At 48.4% G+C, this 17,575-nt stretch overlaps 1 protein-coding gene across 2 annotated transcripts in view; it reads left to right on the top strand.

Annotated features, from left to right (window-relative positions):
• Positions 1–7,588: 7,588 nt before the first annotated feature.
• LOC102456101 (ectonucleoside triphosphate diphosphohydrolase 2-like) overlaps positions 7,589–17,575 on the top strand; it is a 28,002-nt gene continuing 18,015 nt past the window's right edge. For both annotated transcript variants that reach the window (XM_075905361.2, XM_075905357.2), the window contains exons 1-2: positions 7,589–7,739; positions 11,779–11,896. In XM_075905361.2, the coding sequence (XP_075761476.2) occupies positions 7,629–7,739; positions 11,779–11,896 (229 nt within the window). In that variant the 5' untranslated portion in view covers positions 7,589–7,628. The remainder of the gene's footprint in view (positions 7,740–11,778; positions 11,897–17,575) is intronic.

The following is a 17,575-nucleotide window of genomic DNA, read 5'->3' as shown; positions in this document are numbered from 1 at the left end:
GGGGCAAGTGTCCCCTTCTGCCCCCCCTTCACTACGCCTCTGCCGCACTCCTCACTTCCCTACCCCTGCCAGATGTGGCAGGGGAAAATTGTCCCCACTGGGCTTCCGTCCAAGGGAAATAGGAAATACTGGACATTTCACATGTCTGGTATTTTCTGGGTTTTTTTTTACTGGACGGGGGACCCGAATAATGAACAATCTGGGTGAAAACCAGATACCTACCTAGAGACCTACGAGAATGCCATTTTCTTGTTCCCTATAGAACTTCTGGGGATGCTGCCTCCTTCCTTATATCCTCCCAAGTATAAGAGCATAAGAATGGCCAGACTGGGTCAGACCAAAGGTTCAATCAGCCCAGTATCCTGTCTGCCAACAGTGGCCAATGCCAGGTGCCCCACAGGGAGTGAATCGAACAGGTAATGATCAAGCGATCTCTCTCCTGCCATCCATCTCCACCCTCTGATAAACAGAGACTGGGGACACCGTTCCTTACCCATCCTGGCTAGTAGCCATTAATGTTTATCACGTTACCGGAGTTTAAGGGAAACAGCCAGGTCACTGCTGCGCCCATGGGGGAGGAGGGGGTTGTCCCAAAAGTTGATAGAAAGGGGGCCATGTGAAGTGTCAAACAAAAGCTTATTGTCTACGGATTCCGTACATGCTCTTCGTATACCTGTATAATGTTTGTGTGTGTTATAAGTATGTACTCTATGTTGATGCTGAAAGATTCTCTGTCTGAGGCAGAGCAATGGGCCAGGAATGTTTGCCCATGGACATGCTAATGAGCAAAGCTCCAGGGAACAATGGACCTCTGGAGGCCAAAGACACAGCTGGCCACTGGCCATGTGACTCTCCAGCTTAGAAGAAGCCAGGAGGGGATATAAATATGCCAGGTGGCCGACTCCATCGGGGTGCTCAGCTCAGCTCTTCATCTCAGAGGCAAGAGTGCAGGGATCAAGGAGCCAGAAAGAACTGTACAAAAACCTGTAGGGGAACACTTCAATCTCCCTGGACACACAATTGCAGATCTAAAGGTAGCCATCCTGCAGCAAAAAAACTTCAGGACCAGACTTCAAAGAGAAACTGCTGAGCTACAGTTCATCTTCAAGTTTGACACAATCAACTCAGGATTAAACAAAGACTGTGAATGGCTCGCTAACTACAAAAGCAGCTTCTCCTCTCTTGGAATTCACACCTCCAGATCAGCTACTAGAAGTGGGCCTCATCCTCCCTGATTGGATCCACCTCGTCATCTCCAGCCTGATTCTGGCCTGCATATTTATACCTGCCTCTGGAAATTTCCACTACATGCATCTGACGAAGTGGGTCTTTGTCCACGAAAGCTTATGCTCCAACACTTCAGTTAGTCTATAAGGTGCCACAGGACTCCTCGCCGCTTTTGCAGATTCAGACTAACACGGCTCCCCCTCTGATACTTGTCCCCTCTCCATGTGCTGCTTGAGCCGCAGGGCTGTCTCCCACTTTGCGTGACTTTGTTGCTTTGGCATCCCTGTCACATATTTCCACATTTGCTGAACTGCGGGGAGGTTGCAGGCACTGGCCTCCTGGCCCCTAGAATTCTCCAGTCTCCCAGGCAGTGAGTTATATGGGCCCCAGAGGTGCTCTAACACCATGAATACTCATGGTCCGGGGCGTGGCTCTGTCAATGTTAACTGTAAGGCATCCTGAGTGTGACTTAATCACCCAATGATCCTTACTCCACTTGAATGACAAGCCGTTTGTTACCTTAATCACCCTACCTGTGTTTATAAACAAACTCCCTGCTGCACAGGCTGTGCTGTTCCCAGCTTCGGAATTCATCACAGGCCGAGTTTGAGGAGGGCTAGCTACACTTAACATTTAACATTCTTTAAACTTTTTTAACCTAAAACCAAAACCACCTGTTTTAAAAAAATAAATATAAAAAAAGGATAAACTCTACATGTAAAAAGAGGATGCAGGCAGAAGCCCATCAATGCTAACACCTGTCTCTTCCTAATAACTGGACTTCCCTCCCCTGAAGAGGTCTCAGTGTGATAGGTTATTGCATCACCTGGAAGGAAGGTCCCAACTGTGGATAATTTTCTTCTGCTCCATTTGGACGTTCTCCTCCCCGCAAAAACGCAGAGGCTGGCACAGCTGTCCTGATTGGTCCTATGGACAGGGCGGCTCTGAGGAGATGACTATAGCTGGACTGCTTGGAAGTAGTGAATTAATTAAATTTAACACGCCTGTGGTTAGAAAAATACCACAGTAGCTCAACACCATGGCATTTAATTTCATAAAGGGGAACTACACACAATGAAGAGGTTAGTTAAACAGAAATTGAAAGGTACAGTGTCAAAAGTGAAATCCCCGTAAGTTTTCAAACTTTTCAGACACCCTAATAGAGGCTCAGGTTAAATGTGTGCCTCAAGCTAGAAAAACATAGAGAACTGAAAAAGTGCCACCATGGCTGAACCGAGTAAAAGAAGCAGTGGGAAATAAAAAGGCATTGGTAGAGAGTGGAGGTGAAATCCTAGTGAGGAAAATAGAAAGGAGCAAATGCCAAAGGAAGTGTAAAAATATAATTAGGAAGGCCCAAAACAATTTGAAGAACAGCTAGCCAAAACCAAAAAGTAATAGCAAAAAATGTTAAGTACGCCAGAAGTCTGCTAAACAAACTCCCTTCCAGAGCCTGAGGCGGGTGGTGGCGGTGGGAGTTTGGATGGAGAAGGGGTTTAGGCTCTGGGTATTCTGGGCACCACCAACATTTCAGCCAACTTGCCACCCCTGCCCAGGAGCCCCAGCCTCTCCTGTCCCCTACTCCCTGCGGGCTCCCCTCCCAGCACCAGGCTTCCTTCAAGTGTGGATCCTGAACTCTCTGTGGTTCCCAGCACCCACAGCTCCTGATCACAGCGGGGAAGTCACCACGGGCTGGGAGCCACAGGGAACTCACCGCAGGGGCCAGGATTTGCAGGGAGTTCCCCACGGCTCCCACTGACTCTCCAGGCCGAAACAGGGAAGTCACCACGGGCTGGGAGCCACGGGGAACTCTTCGCAGGGAGTTCCCCACGGCTCCCGCTGACTCTCCAGGCCGGGACAGGAGACACCAGTGAATATGCAGAATCACGAATAGCAAATCTGCGAATCAAAAGGGTCTCCTGCACACAGATAGAAACCAGCAGAATCTGGCAACCGGCGTGGGCAGCAGTAAACCAAACATCTTGCAGGCCACACATAGAACCCCAATGGGCCACACGTTGCCCACCACTGCTATAGAGGCACCCACCCATCTCTGCCTCTCTCCTTCCAGAGAGATCGGTGTTTTACCTGCAAATGATCATCTATGCCAGTGGTCCCCAACGTTTTGGGGCTGCCGGGCGCCTGGGGGCGGGGCCGCTCACGCGCTGCGTGTATGGGGGCGGGGCCGCTCACGCGCTGCGTGTATGGGGGCGGGGCCGCTCACAGGCCACGTGACTGGGGGCAGGGCCAAGCATGCGCCGCACGCCCGAGGTCGGCACCGGCATGTGCAGCAATCCCGGGCAGGGGCTGCCCAGGTTCCGCGCGGCGCCCCCGGGGCTGGGGCTGGGGCTGGCGCGGTGCCCCCGGGGGCGGGGCCGGGGCCAGGGCTGGCGCGGTGCCCCCGGGGGCGGTGCCGGGGCCAGGGCTGGCGCGGTGCCCCCGGGGGCGGGGCCAAGGCCGGGGCCCGGGGTCAGGGTCGGCACCGGCACGCGCGGTGCACCCAGGGCCGGGGCCGGCCATGCGCCCGGGGCTGGCACCTGCCGCACAGCGGGGGCGGGGCCAGCCCAGATTGCTCCGTGGGCGCATGTAAAGGGCCCGGCGGGCGCCATGGCGCCCGCGGGCACAGGGTTGGGGACCACGGATCTATGCATTGACTCCTCTACACGCCCCTTTATACATCTACCTTCAAAATCCCAATGCTCTCCACAGCAAGACCCTTTATGATTTGTCTCGTCCTCTTCAGACACTCCTGTGTTCTGCTCTGGAGCTCCCAGAGAGACTCCAGCCACTACTGCCTTTCCTCTTAAGATTCCTTCCTCACGCTCTTCCAGCTTCAAGATATCCCATGTGGCCTCTCCTCCCTACGGGCTGCTGAGCATCACCTTCATCCCTGCAGTGACTGCACCTAGAACTAAGCGCTCATTTCTCCAGGTAAGAAGTATAATTAGGGAGGTCCTTTGGTGGAGAATGAGGCTATGGGCCCCTGTCTGGACTTGAAAACACATGTTCTAAGTAGCATCCTCAAAACCAGTTAGTTTTTCACACAAACAGAACTCAGAACAATGGGAATGAGACAGCTCCCAGACTGTGTGGAAGAAGAACTCGAAGTATCATTTATTGCCTGTGACGGGGTGTCAGCACCCTGCACTATGCTTGGGGAGTGTGCCGTGTGCTGGGGCGAGGAAGCCATGGCCCGGTGGGCCTGCCGCACATGCTCAGAGGCAGTCAGAGCTAACCTGTCCCACACAAGGAGCGGGGGAACGATGCAGCCGGTGGACACGGGAGCTCCGCCGCGGATGCCCAGCGGTGTGTGCGTACCTCCGGTGGCAGCCATAAGAGGCTCCGCCCTGGAAGGGAAAGGGGGGTCAGACAGGAGTGGCGCAGGTGCAGTGGCCGGGGACAGGGCTTCCCCCGCTTCGAGAGCGCTGGGTGTGTATTCCCGGAGGGAACCCGCCCGCCCGGAGTCGGTGTGCTTGCAGGGGGCCCAGCTCCGCCGCCTGGAGAAAAACAGGCGCTCGGGGGCAAAACAAGCAGAGAGGAGCCTGGTGGACTCGGGGGCAGCCGGCCACCCTACAAAGGGGTTTTTCAGGCCAGACCCCCTTTTGGGAGTGGCCAGGGCAGCGTTTCTTAAACTTTTTAGGACCGAGGAACACCAAGCAATATTTTTTTTTTTATGAGGAACACCCAAGGATTTTTTGTTGAGAAAAAAAAAAATCAGAGGAAAGTTATTGAGAGAAAAAAAACCTTTCAGGGCGGGCCATTTTAAATTCTGTTGTTCTCCGCGGCACACCTCCGACTGCCTCAGGGCATGCCGGTGTGCTGCGGAACGCAGTTTAAGAAACACTGGGCTATTCTGGCTTCCACCCGGCCAGTCGACATAGTTTATCCCACCCAGACGGGGGTTCTCCGGACTACAGGAAAGCTTCCCCATGTGGAACAGCCCCGGCTTTAGAACCGGCAAGGACGACTTCGGTTGTGGCGCCGTTTCCACTCGATGGGACCCCTAGGGACTCTGACTACCCCGCTGGAAGACGACTGAGGATAGGCCGCCGTGTTGTCATAGGAAATGGCCCAGGGTGGATCTGCTGTACCCGTGGGGTTGGTGAGTTTTGGCTTGACCCCACGAACCCGGACAGTGGACCATTTCCCTGTCCTGGGTCAGGACCTGGTGGAGAGGGAAGACCTGGGTCCCCCTACCCCGATCCGCATGCCAACCCTTCTGCTCGCCACTCCAGGAGCACCCTGACGATGGACTTTAGCCGAGGAAGCCGTGCTTCTGTTAATTAAAGACACTTACCTGTGGGCCTTAGCTGTGAAGGCTGTGTTTCGGGTAACCAAAGACTCTTACTTGTGCACCTTAGCTGGGAAGGCTATGTTTCCATTAACCAAGGCACGTTACTGAGAGACTTTAGCCAAGAAGGCTGTGATTCTGTTAAGTATGGACACTTATCTGTAGAAAGCTGTGTTTCTGTTAACCAAGCACCTGAGGTTTTGTTAATAAAAGGACCCCTCTTTGACGACTGGTAGCAAGGGTTAGAGTTTATCCTTGAGGGGCTCTGTGGCTCGGCTTGGGTTCACCCAGAGCCCCGTGACATTTCCAAATTGGGATTGAGTGGAAATTCCGGCTTTGCTTCTTTGCAATCATTTTAGTTCCCGCTTGATGATTTTTTTTCTTTTATGAACCATTTCCTTGTTTCAGATCACTGTTTTCTCTTTATGGGTCTTCCGCTGCCCTCCTGCACCAGCCCTCCTACTCTTTCCTATGGATTTCCCCCTTTTGTTATCTATAAATCTTCAACACCACCGCACTCCATATTCATTGGAGGCAGTTCCGCTCCTCTAATGCCAGATTAGTTTCCAGACACTTCTCCTTACGCTGCTTGCGCAAACGTCTCTGCTGAACTTCCCCTTAACTTTCTGTACTTTAACTTTGTTTCTTTTGGGCAAAGTTGCACGGGACATAGAAAATACTAGAGCGCCCAGAAATGCACCTAGTCTCCTGCTGTCATCTGTCATCAAGACAGAAGCAGACTGTGAGGGACTCCAAAAAGATCTCACCAAACTGAGTGATTGGGCAACAAAATGGCAAATGAAATTTAATGTGGATAAGTGTAAAGTAATGCACATCAGGAAAAATAACCCCAACTATACGTACAGTATGATGGGGACTAATCTGGCTATGACAAATCAGGAAAGAGATCTTGGCGTTATCGTGGATAGTTCTCTGAAAACTTCCACACAGAGTGCAGCGGCGGTCAAAAAGGCAAATAGGATGCTAGGAATTATTAGGAAAGGGATAGAAAATAAGACCCAGAACATCTTACTGCCCCTGTATAAAACTATGGTACGCCCACATCTTGAATACTGTGTACAGATGTGGTCTCCTCACCTCAAAAAAGATATTTTGGCCTTGGAAAGGGTTCAGAAAAGGGCAACTAAAATGATTAGGGGTTTGGAACGGGTCCCATATGAGGAGAGGCTAAAGAGACTGGGACTTTTCAGTTTAGAAAAGAGGAGACTGAGGGGGGATATGATAGAGGTCTATAAAATCATGAGTGGTGTGGAGAGGGCCGATAAAGAAAAGTTATTTATTAGTTCCCATAATAGAAGAACTAGAGGACACCAAATGAAATTAATGGGTAGCAGGTTTAAAACTAATAAAAGGAAGTTCTTCTTCACACAGCGTGTTGTCAGCCTGTGGAACTCCTTGCCAGAGGAGGCTGTGAAGGCTAGGACTATAATAGAGTTTAAAGAGAAGCTGGGTAAATTCATGGAGGTTAGGTCCATAAAAGGCTATTAGCCAGGGGATAAAATGGTGTCCTTGGCCTCTGTTTGTCAGAGGCTGGAGAGTGATGGCAGGAGACAAATTGCTTGATCATTGTCTTCGGTCCACCCTCTCTGGGGCACCTGGTGCTGGCCACTGTCGGTAGACAGGATACTGGGCTAGATGGACCTTTGGTCTGACCCAGTACGGCCGTTCTTATGTTCTTATGTTCTGTGCATAAAGGTGGCAGCCGTAGCAAGTCAAAGGAGGATATGTGGCTTCTTTGCCTTGAGGGTCACACTTAAAATGGCATAGAATGGCTTAAAATGGAAAAGAACATCTAGCTGGTGAAGAGACCTACTTAAAGATGGGGGCTAATACTAACTCAGATCTGCATTAATGGCTTTGCAGCCACTCAATAAGCGCATAGTCATTTTATGTTTATTGGCCTGCTAGGAAAGAGGAAACCACTGTATACACATTGAGTCTCAGTCTGTTTCTTGTGGCCTCGGCTGTACAGAAAGCCAGAATCTGGCTCCACCTTTCACCCCCGCTGGTAGGCTGACAATGAGTTTCAGATAGTCTCTTGCTTGCTGCTCCACAGTTTCCCCTTTCACTCAGCAGACGCAGAAGGAGCCTGATGTCTTGGCCTGAGCTTCTGCCCCCTTCCCTGGTGATTTTAGCGGGACTGATTGGGATCCTGCTGCTTTCTGTCACCACCAAAGATGTGCAGAACCCTCCCAGGTCCAAGGTAAGGAATGGCTGTCACAGAGGTGGGCTTAGCTGCCTATGGCTTGCAAGGTGTGCCAAGGGGAATATTGACATGAGCAGGGGCGGCTCATCCATACAGGCGAACTAGGCTGTCGCCTAGGGCACCAAGTTAAATGGGGCACCAAATGGTGGCACCCCTACCCTGCAAACTGGGGTGCCTCACCGTGCTTTGCTGCTGTGACTCCCAACCTGGGCTCCTCCTTTGCATCTGTGTAAAGGACTGGACAGCCCTGGCCTAGCAGCTGTGACCCCCAGCAGCAAGGGCAGAGTTTTGGGAGGGTAGGGGGGCTGCAGCCGTGTGCACCAGGATGTGGCTTGCTTTTCATCCTGTTCTCTGGACCAGAGTTTCCCAAACTTTTTGACACGGGGACCAGTAAATCCATTCACGAACTTTTGGAGGACCAGTAGCATTCATTTGCATATTTGCATATTCATTAATCAAATGATGAATATTCAAATAAGTTGTTTCTGGTCCTCCCAAAGCCCCCAGTGCCAGCTTTAGCAAAGCTTTTGATATGGTCACCCACAATATTCTTGCCAGCAAGTTAAGGGATACGGATTGGATAAATGGAGTGTAAGACAGACAGAAAGCTGGTTAGACCCGGGTTTCCCAAACTTTTTACTTTAGTTGGAACCCTTTTTTTCCTGTGCTGTTTTTTGCAGCCCAAAAATATAAACACATAAAAAACAAACTGAGAAAATACCAGACATATAAAATTCTTAAGGGCAGGATCCTCTCCCAGAGTCCAAAGGCTATTCCTATAGCAGCATTATAAGGAAACATACAGAGACTGTGCTTCCGTGACCTCTAATCTGACATATGAAGAAAGTTTGGAGTGTTAGCTCCATCCTTGATTGTGGCCACGAGTAAAGTCATCTAAATACCGCAGAAGGTCTGTGGGCTTTCGTTTGAACTCCTCAGCAGCTGTTTGTTTTACCTTGATCCTAATCTTTTGCTATAGGGACCTCTTCGTCTGAGGGCTCTTCTTCTTCCTAGTCCAGTAAGTTCGACCTTGCTCACATCAGCTGCCATACTCCCCCCGAATCTGACTGTCTCAGGGTATGTCTACACTACCCCGCTAGTTCGAACTAGCGGGGTAATGTATGCATACCGAACTTGCTAATGAAGCCCGGGATTTGAATTTCCCGGGCTTCATTAGCATAAAGCCGGCGCCGCCATTTTTAAAAGCCGGCTAGTGCGAACCCCGTGCCGCACGGCTACACGCGACACGGGCTAGATAGTTCGAACTACGTAGCCATTCCGAACTATCTGTACTCCTCGTGGAACCTGCTTGAGTCTGCAGAACCACAGCTCCAGTGCCTCTGCTGCTGCTCAGAGCTTTCCCAGGGTCACCGAATGAACACTTGTCAGTTTTCGCTGTTGCTGTTTAAACCCCTGCAGATAGCCATGCAACTGATCAGAACCAAGTCATTTCCATTCTGCTGATGCTTGGTATAGTGGCAGCCAGCAGAAACTATTCACAGGGTGGATGTTAAATTAAAAAGAAAGATGCTATCTCCTTGCACCAGCTGAAAAACAAAAGAAGAGGTAGGTTAGCAGTTCCCCTCCCCCGCACGCCTCATAGCAGTCGGTAGGAACTCCGTGGGAAACAGCTAAAGCTCCTCCGAGTAGCGAGAGGTGATGAAGATGGGGGTGGCTTAAAAATGATGAGAGGTAGGAAAGAACCCCCAGCAAGATATGGGCTTTGTTCAAGAAGGTTTCTCTCACTTTATCATTCTTCTCCCCACCCATGGCAGACTCCCCCATCCCCTCTGTCAGGACATTCCATAAAGCACAAGGGGAGGGCTTCTCTTGTTTTCCTAGGTCAGTGTTCCTCAGAGTGGGCATGGGCCCGCTTTGGGAAAGCTGCTAGTGGGCCTGCACCGCTTTGTTTACTGAAAGGGTCCATAGCCACGGAGCCTCGCGGCTCCCATTGGCTTTGGTTCGCTGTTTCCAGCCACGGGGAGCCACGGGAAACAGCGTGGCTTGGGCTGCCACTTCCCATAGCTCCTCTTGGCTGGAAATGGTGAACCAGAGCCAATGGAAGCTGAGAAGCTCCATGTCTACGGACCTTTTAGGTAAACAAAGTGGCGCAGGCCCGCTAGCGGCTTTCCCAAAGTGGGCCCACAGCCCACGCTGAGAAACACTGTCCTAGGTGAAAGAAAATACAGGACTATGTAGCGCTTTAAAGACTAACAAGATGGTTTATTGGGTGATGAGCTTTCGTGAGCCAGACCCACTTCCTCAGATCAAATAGTGGAAGAAAATAGTCACAACCATATATAGTTGTGACTATTTTCTTCCACTATTTGATCTGAGGAAGTGGGTCTGGCCCACGAAAGCTCATCATCTAATAAACCGTCCTGTTAGTCTTTAAAGCGCTACATAGTCCTGTATTTTGTTTCAGCTACACCAGACTAACACGGCTACATTTCTATCACTATTCTACATGCTAGGTGAAAGATTTTTGCCTAAGCAGGTTTCTTACCTATATTCAGTTCCCAGAGACTTCAGCCCTCCATGGTTGAAGGACCCATCTTTCTTACCTTGCAAGAGCTCTGTTCCATCGGGTCTGGCTAGCGATGGAGGCCAGAGATGGCTTTTGCCTTCGCTCATGTTTCCAAAGTTCAACGACCTTGTTTCAAGAGGCAGGAGCCATAATGCTGTTTTCCCCTTCATGTGGGTTTCCCATCCCCAGGCTGATATCTGTGTAAATAGAGATCCATTGTTTTTGATCACTCCTTACTTAATTTCTTTGGAGACAGACAGACAATTGTTATATTCCCTCCTCTCTGTCTAAAAGTGGTTTCTCCCTGGCTGTGTCTAGACTGGCATGATTTTGCGGAAATACTTTTAACGGAAAAGTTTTTCCATTAAAAGTATTTCCGCAAAAGCGCGTCTAGATTGGCACGGATGCTTTTGTGCAAAAAGTGCTTCTGTGCAAAAGCATCTGTGGCCAGTCTAGACGCGATTTTGCGCAAGAAAGCCCTGATCGCCATTTTAGCCATCGGGGCTTTTTTGCGCAAAACAGTTCTTCCCTGTCTACACTGGCCCTCTTGCGCAAGAGGGCTTTTTCCTGAGAGGGAGCGTGAAAGTATTTGTGCAAGAAGCACTGATTTTGTACATTACAAAGTCAGTGCTCTTGCACAAATTCAAGCAGCCAGTGTGGACAGCTGGCAAGTTTTTGCGCAAAAGCAATTGCTTTTGCGCAAAATCTTGCCAATCTAGACGCACCCCCTTTGTTTGGTCACATACTGCAAAGCCTAACACCAGTGAGTATTCACTTATATAGTGCTCAGGAATATAGTTCGCAATTATAATTATTACTCATGTGTCATGAAACAGTTCACTTGAGACACTTTGATAATACAGTACTATTGCATACAGTCCATCAATGTCAGTTGCTTCTCACTTGAAGTTCAGCCTCTCTGTTGTTATAACCCAGTAAAACTTTGCAGTGTATTTCTTGAAAAGTAAAACCCAGGGCAAGCTTCTCTCTTCCACAGGGGTGCAGACACCAGGCTGTCTTCTCCCCAACTTGCTAGCTTTGTTTACTAATAAGTAGACAGAGTTACATTATTTCTGACTGATGACCATGCTGCATCAGTGTTTGCAGAGAAGCAAACACATTCCTTTGTCTAGGGCAGACCAGTGTATCAACTCCCTCTGACATGCCTGGCTTAAACACATTTTAGTCATAATTGCAGCATCTATTCATAATTATTAATATATGCCAACCATACAAGAATAGGCATGGTCAGAAAGTTATTCGTTTTCCAAGGCGTTATTTATGACAGCTTGCATATTAGATACCGATGATGACATCAGTGTCAGGGCATCTGAAACTTGTTTCCTGACCCCAGTCAGCTCTGGGATGCAATTAGGGTCACGGCGGGTTACATGTGGAGCTGACAATGCGGAGCCTTTGGGCAGCCAAGCAACCCCTCCGTAACAAGCCGGTGGGCAAATGCGCCTCAGCAGAGACGTAGCTTTTTATGACTATTGTGTTGTATTTCAGTTCGGCATCGTGCTGGATGCTGGCCCATCCCGCACCGCGCTGTTCATATACCGGTGGCCAGCCAGCAAAGAGAACGATACCGGGGTGGTCAGTGACTATAGCTCCTGCGCTGAGCCAGGTAAGACGGCTGTTCGGCTGCTGATGTATGAACATTTGTCCTGGGTGGCGTTTCATTGCATTGTCATTTCCCCCCACATACTCTTTTGCTAACTCTGCACAGAGGGGGTGCACATAAATCCCCTCCCAACTAACGACCCAGGCAGCTGTTTCTGCTGTCTTGTGACTGAAGCACCTGGCGGGAAATTAAGCAGAACAGCCTGTTCCACTAGAACAGGGTTCCTTCGATCCGGTCTCCGAGGCTCGGGGCTCTCCTTCCCCCCTGACATTGGGGAGCCTGTGCTGACTCTCCAGCCCCTCCCGCCGTCCCCCTGGGAGGCTGGAGCACACAAAACCTACTAGCCTAGGCTCTGGTGTGTGAGGGGAAGGTGGGGAGCGTCTTTCTTCTCAGCCTGGGGGCCACATCAGTGAGGACTTGTTTTTTCTCACCTGTGTGTGGCCTCCCACTGATTTCTCTGTGGGCCCCTGACCCAAAAAAGGTTTCCCAGCCCTGCACTAGAACTAGCTGAAGCATCTGAGAGGCTCATGTGTCTTGAGAGGAGTGATGCAGACAGAAGCTCCCAATACCCCTGTTATGCCAGGAACAATACCAGGATAGGTGTGGGTGGTTTTGTTCTACCAGCACAAAGCAGTTTTACTGCGTGCTAGCTGTATCCATACTAGCAGTGCTTTGCCCGTCTAGTGTGCAGGAATGCCGATAGCAGTAAAGCACTCCTAGAGAAGACATAGTTTGTGAGTATGCAGGCTAGAAATGAGAGAGAAACAGGTTAGCTTAGTAGTTAGGGCATTAGCCCAGGACAGGGAGACTTGGATTGAAATCTCTGCTCTGCCATGAGACAATGACCCCAGGCAAATCACTTAACCTATCTATGCCTTAGTTCCCCGCTCCCCCAACAATGGAGAGAATAGCCTTGGCCTGCCTTATGGGCTGTTGTAAAGATCAATACATTAAAAGCAGTGAGGTGCTGCTCCAGTACAGTGGCAACAGGGTAAGTACCTAAGGTGTTAGATAAACTGTTTGATCTGTGAACACAAACTATATTCAGCACCATCTGTGTCACTAATTGATTTAAAAAACGAGTTAAAGCTGTAATGTAGTCAGACCAGAAACTGATGTCTTGCAAATGATTTTTCAAATCAAATGAGGGTGCCTTTTCTAACAGCTGGTTCTGCAAACTCCTGGCATTTGAAAATCCAGTTTGGCTCCTTTTGACTTTTACACCAATGTCTGTAGAAAAATGTTCTGAGATTCAAACAGCATTAAGCTGGCAATTTTGTTGGTGATATATAAGGTAGACTAAAATCCACCTTACTCTTCCATAGCTGCATTGGTTCTAGGGCTAACAGTAGGACTGATAACAATAATAAAGCAAGCAGACTGATCACAGACATACAGAAAGTCAGTGTGGTTAAAGGCTGATTGATGTTCCAACTATGTCGTGTGTATTCTCTCTGTGTTCTCCATCTAGCTCCGCACAGTCAGCCAGCACAGCAGACTTCTAGCCGACCACCAAATGACAAGATCTGTTAAGGCACGAAGGCACCAGGCCACGGTTATTTTCAATAAAACATGGTAATAACACATGGCTTGTATGCCCATGACCAGTGCTTTTTATGTGACGGTATGCGTTGCACTGGAAGCTCGATTGGGACATGTGGTAACGAAAGTGGCCGTGGCCGCATTTTGGCCCCTGACCATCCAGGTCACTCCCCAGAGGTGTGTGGTTTTTTGGGGGCGGGTTTTGAAACCATCTGGCAATCCTAGTACCAGCACTTTTTTTTTAAACAAAAACAAGCACTGGCCATGGCAATGAGCACAGTTCAGTCAGGGACAGGACTTTCCACTATCCCCAGACTGACCAAAGATACGCTCCCTGAGATGCCCTGATACATATGTTTTTATCCTGACCTTAGTGAGTTTCTGCTACCTTGAGGAATGTTTTTGTACTGTCCTTGATATCAGGATGCTTTGCTACCATTTGATATTAGGTTTGTTTACGTGAGTGCAATGTGACTGGCACGTCTTAGGAATGTGCATTTCTGCAATATCAGCCCTGTTTTTGCCAGATTCTGTGAGCAGGTCCTGTCTCCTATCAGGCCTCAGATACAAGGGCATATGTCTTATGTATTCTTCCTATTATAGTCATATTATAGTAACCACATATAGTAACCACTACATATTTGCAGTGAGTTTCCATTATAAGCCTGATTTAGGTCCCCCTATAAAATCCTTAAACCATAGTTTACTGGATTAAAACATAGTAGATTGGCTTTAGGACTAGATAAATCATATCTTTCACATTTTAAGTGAATTGACAGGGGCTACTGCAATATGATATCTTAGCAGTGGAAATGCTGAATAGAGTCCAGAAAAAGCTAACATTTCTGTATGGCACTTTGTCAAAAAGAAAAATTGGAAAGGAGAGAATGTAGTTTACTGGATTCTCTTCTCACAGAACCAAAGATTAGTTGATTCAATTGTAAATATGATCTGCCCAAGATTTTTTTCATGCTGTTCCAAAGTAGCTTTCCTCCAAGTTCTTTTATCTGGCCCCAAAAAGTCAACCAGTCTGTTATGAGATGATGGGAACTATTAGGCAGCAGTTCATGGCTATGCTGTGGCTGCTTGGATTTACTGATGACACTGCTGGGTTTAGTAATAGAGATGTAGCCAATTTGATCTGAGGAAGTGGGTCTGGCCCACGAAAGCTCATCACCTAATAAACCATCTTGTTAGTCTCTAAAGTGCTGCCTAGTCCTGTCTTCTGTTACTGCTGGGTTTGTGGGGGATCTGAGTTTTGGGACACACCCATCTGCTGAAACCTGCAAGAAAAAAATGATTAACTATTGTAAACTCCCAAGCTTGAGGAATACATTGAGGAAGCTACTAAACAGCTACCAGATGGGAACTCATATAGGCCCCGATTCAGAAAACCACTGCAGCTCACACACAATAACTAATAGCAAAGTGCAGGACAATGTAGCACTTTAAAGACTAACAAGATGGGTTATTAGATGATGAGCTTTCGTGGGCCAGACCCACTTCCTCAGATCAAAAATCACTAATAGCTGTCAGTAGATCCATCAGTTAGTTTTGTCCAAACTATTGTCAGCATGTGGCAATGGAAAATGCATTGGGCTGGAGACTGACACACCCTGGTCCTGCCACTGATTCGCTGTGATGAGTCATTTAACCCAGTTACAGTCAACACAGATGACTTGTCGCCATACATTAGCATTTTCTTCCACACAGCCCTGTTGCTGATTTCGAACGCTTGCATCTGCTTTGCTGCTGAGCCATGTTTATTTGATAGCAGCCTTCAACTTCCTGAAGGGAGGTTCCAAAGAGGATGGAGCGAGGCTGTTCTCAGGTGTCAGAGCAAGGAGCAATGGTCTCAAGTTTCAGTGGAGGAGATCTAGGTTGGAAATGAGGGAAAACTATTTCCCTAGGCGGGTGGTGAAGCACTGGAATGGGTTACCTAGGGAGGGGGTGGAATCTCCATCCCTAGAGGTTTTTAAGTCTCAGTTTGACAAAGCCCTGGCTGGGTTGATTTAGTTGGGATTGGTCCTGCCTTGGGCAGGGGGCTGGACTGGATGACCTCCTGAGCTCTCTTCCATGACCAGTGAGTCTACGATTCTATGATTATCCTGGTGTGTATTGGGAAAAGACAAACAGCTTCACTTCAAGCACATCTTTCCTGAATTGGGGCTATAGATTAACTTTAGCGGGCACATGCCAGATCATATTACAATCTACTGTTCTAGCTAGCACTGTATAACTAGAAATAGTGTATATTATCCTTAACAGTATATCAGTTGTTACTTTGTTTAGGGCTGTGTGCCATTGGATAGTCATGTTACATTAGGTGGGATATTTGCAGCTCTGGCTTAATTCTAAGGAGTTTTACTTACAAATATTTTACTGAAAAAGATATAAAAAAAAGTTTGGCATCAGCCATGACTAATCCTGGTTGCCCAGAACCCTGCAATTAAAAATAACTCCTGAGTTCCTTGTTTCAGTCTTCTGCTGTTGTAGCCTTTAAGGTCTCTGCAAGCAAATGGGCACAAACCTTACATTTTACAATCAAACCTGAGATGATCACATGCCTCCAGGGGCTGGAGCTTTGTGACAAAATCAGGAGAGTTGGCAACATTGCCGAAGCATAGACAGGGCCTAAGAGGAAGAACCACTGGGTGAGGAGCTCATATTCTAGCTATTGTGCAAAGTGCGGTGCGTGCTAATGGTGCTCTACAAAGCACAATTATATCTGAATGGGAGCTGAGTTTTCAACAGGAGATGCATTTTCTCAGGAGGTCCTAGAAAAAACATCCTGAGTGTTTTATAAACTATGCCCCGCTACAGAAAGTGGACCCCTTGTTTAGCTATTCTGAAAAGAATCCAGTTTAAGAGCCCGGTGAATCTTGCTTTAGCAGTGCCATTTGCATGCACAGCGCACTTTGCACTAACAACTTCCTCTGGCCTCTAAGACAGAAGCTTCCTGTGCTACTGCTGGTAGCAGCCGCAAGGATGGCGTGAAAACCTCTCTTTTGAACACAAGGAAGTGACTTGAGAAAGAAAGCTGACAGCTTCGACTTACTCTGCTGCCTCCTTTCCTGCTCATCTCTCTCAGATCTCTGATATGAGTCGTCTTTGCTACTATTTGTAGCCTGGTAAATACCCTAGATTTGCATCTCTGAGTTTAATTATTTGCAGCATGTTGCATTTATATGCATATACTCTTTATTTCTCTCCACTGAGGCATCATGTGTCGGCCATTATTGGAGGCAGGATTCTGCACTGATCTTATCAGAAACTAAGGGGGTGGGGGGAGATGGTCATGTGGTCAGAGTTACTATATGTAAGGCTATGTCTACACTCACGGCTTCTTGCGCAAGTAATATGCAAATGAGGCTAAGCGTGGAATATCGCCGAGCCTATTTGAATAGCTAATGAGCCACCATTTTTTTCAGAAGAGGCTCTTGTGCAAGAAGGAGCATCTACACTGCCCCTTCTTGCGCAAGAAAAACCCTCTTGCGCAATGCCGTTACACCTATTACTTTTCAGGAAGAACGGAATTGCACAAGACGGTTTTTCTTGAGCAAGAAAGGACAGTATAGACACTCCTTCTTGCGCAAGATCCTCTTCTGAAAAAAATGGTGGCTCATTAGGTAGGCAAATGAGGCTCGACGATATTCCACGCTTAGCCTCATTTGCATATTACTCACGCAAGAAGCCACGAGTGTAGACATAGCCTAAGAGTCAGAGCTCAGGGAATAGGAACAGTGTAGGAGCAGGCTAAGGCGTGGGGAATCTGTTGTCAATATCAGGCAAGAGTTCTAAGCCCTGAAATGATATTGAGCAGACTCAGCTGCTGTTGTGCTGGTGAGGCTTATAAATCAATTGTGAGTGTCACTAGACCAGTCCCTGGCTCCTGGATTGGCTGGAGCCTAGCACAGGTGATTCATCACCTTATAGAGCTTCAGTAGCAAATCCTAAACCACAGAAATGCTTCTCTCTCAAAAGATGCATGTATCTTGAAGGCTAATGGCCCAGTCATAATCCGTCTATCCTGGAGAATGTGTGTGTCTGTCTGTTTGTGAGTCAATTTGTTCAAGAACTCCTCCTACATGGTAAGAGCCAGAGCCCCCAAATTTGGGAGGCAGCTTCCTCTTCTCCTAA

The sequence above is a fragment of the Pelodiscus sinensis genome, chromosome 23, assembly GCF_052426305.1.
Source record: "Pelodiscus sinensis isolate ZL-2025 chromosome 23, ASM5242630v1, whole genome shotgun sequence".
NCBI lineage: Eukaryota > Metazoa > Chordata > Testudines > Trionychidae > Pelodiscus > Pelodiscus sinensis.
The sequence above is the reverse complement of the archived record's forward strand: the minus strand, read 5'-3'. Positions and strand labels throughout refer to the sequence as shown.